The following is a 1,510-nucleotide window of genomic DNA, read 5'->3' as shown; positions in this document are numbered from 1 at the left end:
CCCCTTCACCAAGACACCCCTGCACCCCTCGGCGGCCGGAGCACCCGGGGCCATCTCAGTGTACCCAGGCAGCAGCATGTCCAGCACCGCCTCCGTGTCTTCACTCACCCCGGCCTCACACTCCGGCTCCCACCTCTTTGGCTTCCCCCCGACCCCTCCCAAGGAAGTGTCCCCAGACCCCAACTCCACCAGCGCTGCCTCCCCTTCCTCCTCCGCCGGGGCCCGGCAGGAGGACAAAGACAGCATCAAGTACCAAGTGTCGCTGTCGGAGGGGATGAAGATGGAGAGCGCCAGCCCGCTCAGAAGCAGCCTCACCAGCATGGGGGCCCAGCCCTCCACCCACCACCCCATTCCTGCTCGGGTAAGTGTTGCACCCCGCGACCTGCCCCGTCGCCCACCGGCTGTACCCCCGGGGTGGAAGGGCCGAGGTGAGGGCCGTGCTGCTTGGGGGTTGTGTGCCTGTCATGGTTGGCTTTGCTGGCTGTTTGCGGGCTGCTGCGAGGCTGGGTGCTTGTGTCAGCTCTCTTTGGGACAGAGGGGCAGGTGACTGCTCCGTCCCACTTTTCTGGGTTTTTAAACTAGGAGATGGGGCTTGCACCAGGCTTCTGTGGGTGCCAGCACATCCCCAGCAGCCACCAGCCCCAGGTGGGGCCGAGGGACACGGGGACCAGCGGAGCAGATAGAGCTGTACAAAGACTGATTTATAGGAGAGGGGGAAAAAAAAAAGCTTCCCTGGGAGAAAAGCTGGGCTTGGCCAGCTTAGGGGGCTCAGGCCCAACCCTGCTCCCCCGAGTCAGTGAACCTCTGCCATGGGTTACCCGTGGGGACTCACTAGCAATAGATATTTCTCCCTCAATAATTTCCACGTCTCTATTTTAAATATGAACCAAGGCCCCAGCTCAGGATGAAAGCGAAACTTACCCGGCCGGTCCGCTTCAAATGGCAGAGGGCCTTATTTCCTTCACGTTTTGCAGAGGCAAAAGTTCAAATATAGTTTACATACCAGTGCAAAAGACTAAGGTGTCCAGTCATCACTAAGTTAACTCCAGCCTAACTTGAACTACCCCCCCCCCCCCCCCCCCCCCCAACCCAGACATACCTCTGCTTCCAAATGACTGACTTCAGGCTCTTCCCGTGTTCGCAACCCTTCCTTGCGTTTCTTCCTAAAAGCTCAGCCCTAAATCAGCAGATTTGGTGATGGGTGAAGTTTTCATCCCACTTTCAAATCACAGTAGTTGCACAGCTACACAGACGAATTAAGACAATTTGTGTAATTCTACCACTCTTCCTGCTTTAACATCCTCAGCCATGGAAGTACAGTATGTGGGGACTGAATTCAGAAGGCCCTTTTAAAATAAATGGCTATATATGCTTTTGTGTGTGTATTCTTGCGTATCATTGCGCATCTATGCTTATGAATACGCCACATCCATTTATTTTTAAAGTAGACAATAATTGGGAAATGCAATCTCTTACGAGTTTTGCAACAAAAATATCGGCTATTTTACAA

At 54.4% G+C, this 1,510-nt stretch overlaps 1 protein-coding gene across 1 annotated transcript in view; it reads left to right on the top strand.

Moving 5' to 3' along the window:
• Nucleotide 1: 1 nt before the first annotated feature.
• GATA2 (GATA binding protein 2) overlaps nucleotides 2-1,510 on the top strand; it is a gene marked incomplete at its 5' end in the record, with an annotated part of 8,054 nt that continues 6,545 nt past the window's right edge. The window contains one exon of the mRNA XM_035894650.1: nucleotides 2-361. Coding sequence (XP_035750543.1) covers nucleotides 2-361 — 360 coding nt within the window. The remainder of the gene's footprint in view (nucleotides 362-1,510) is intronic.

This window comes from Egretta garzetta, unplaced genomic scaffold (assembly GCF_000687185.1).
Source record: "Egretta garzetta isolate BGI_Z169 unplaced genomic scaffold, ASM68718v1 scaffold215, whole genome shotgun sequence".
Lineage (NCBI taxonomy): Eukaryota > Metazoa > Chordata > Aves > Pelecaniformes > Ardeidae > Egretta > Egretta garzetta.
Note: the sequence above shows the minus strand (reverse complement) of the source record. Positions and strands in the feature narration are given on the sequence as shown.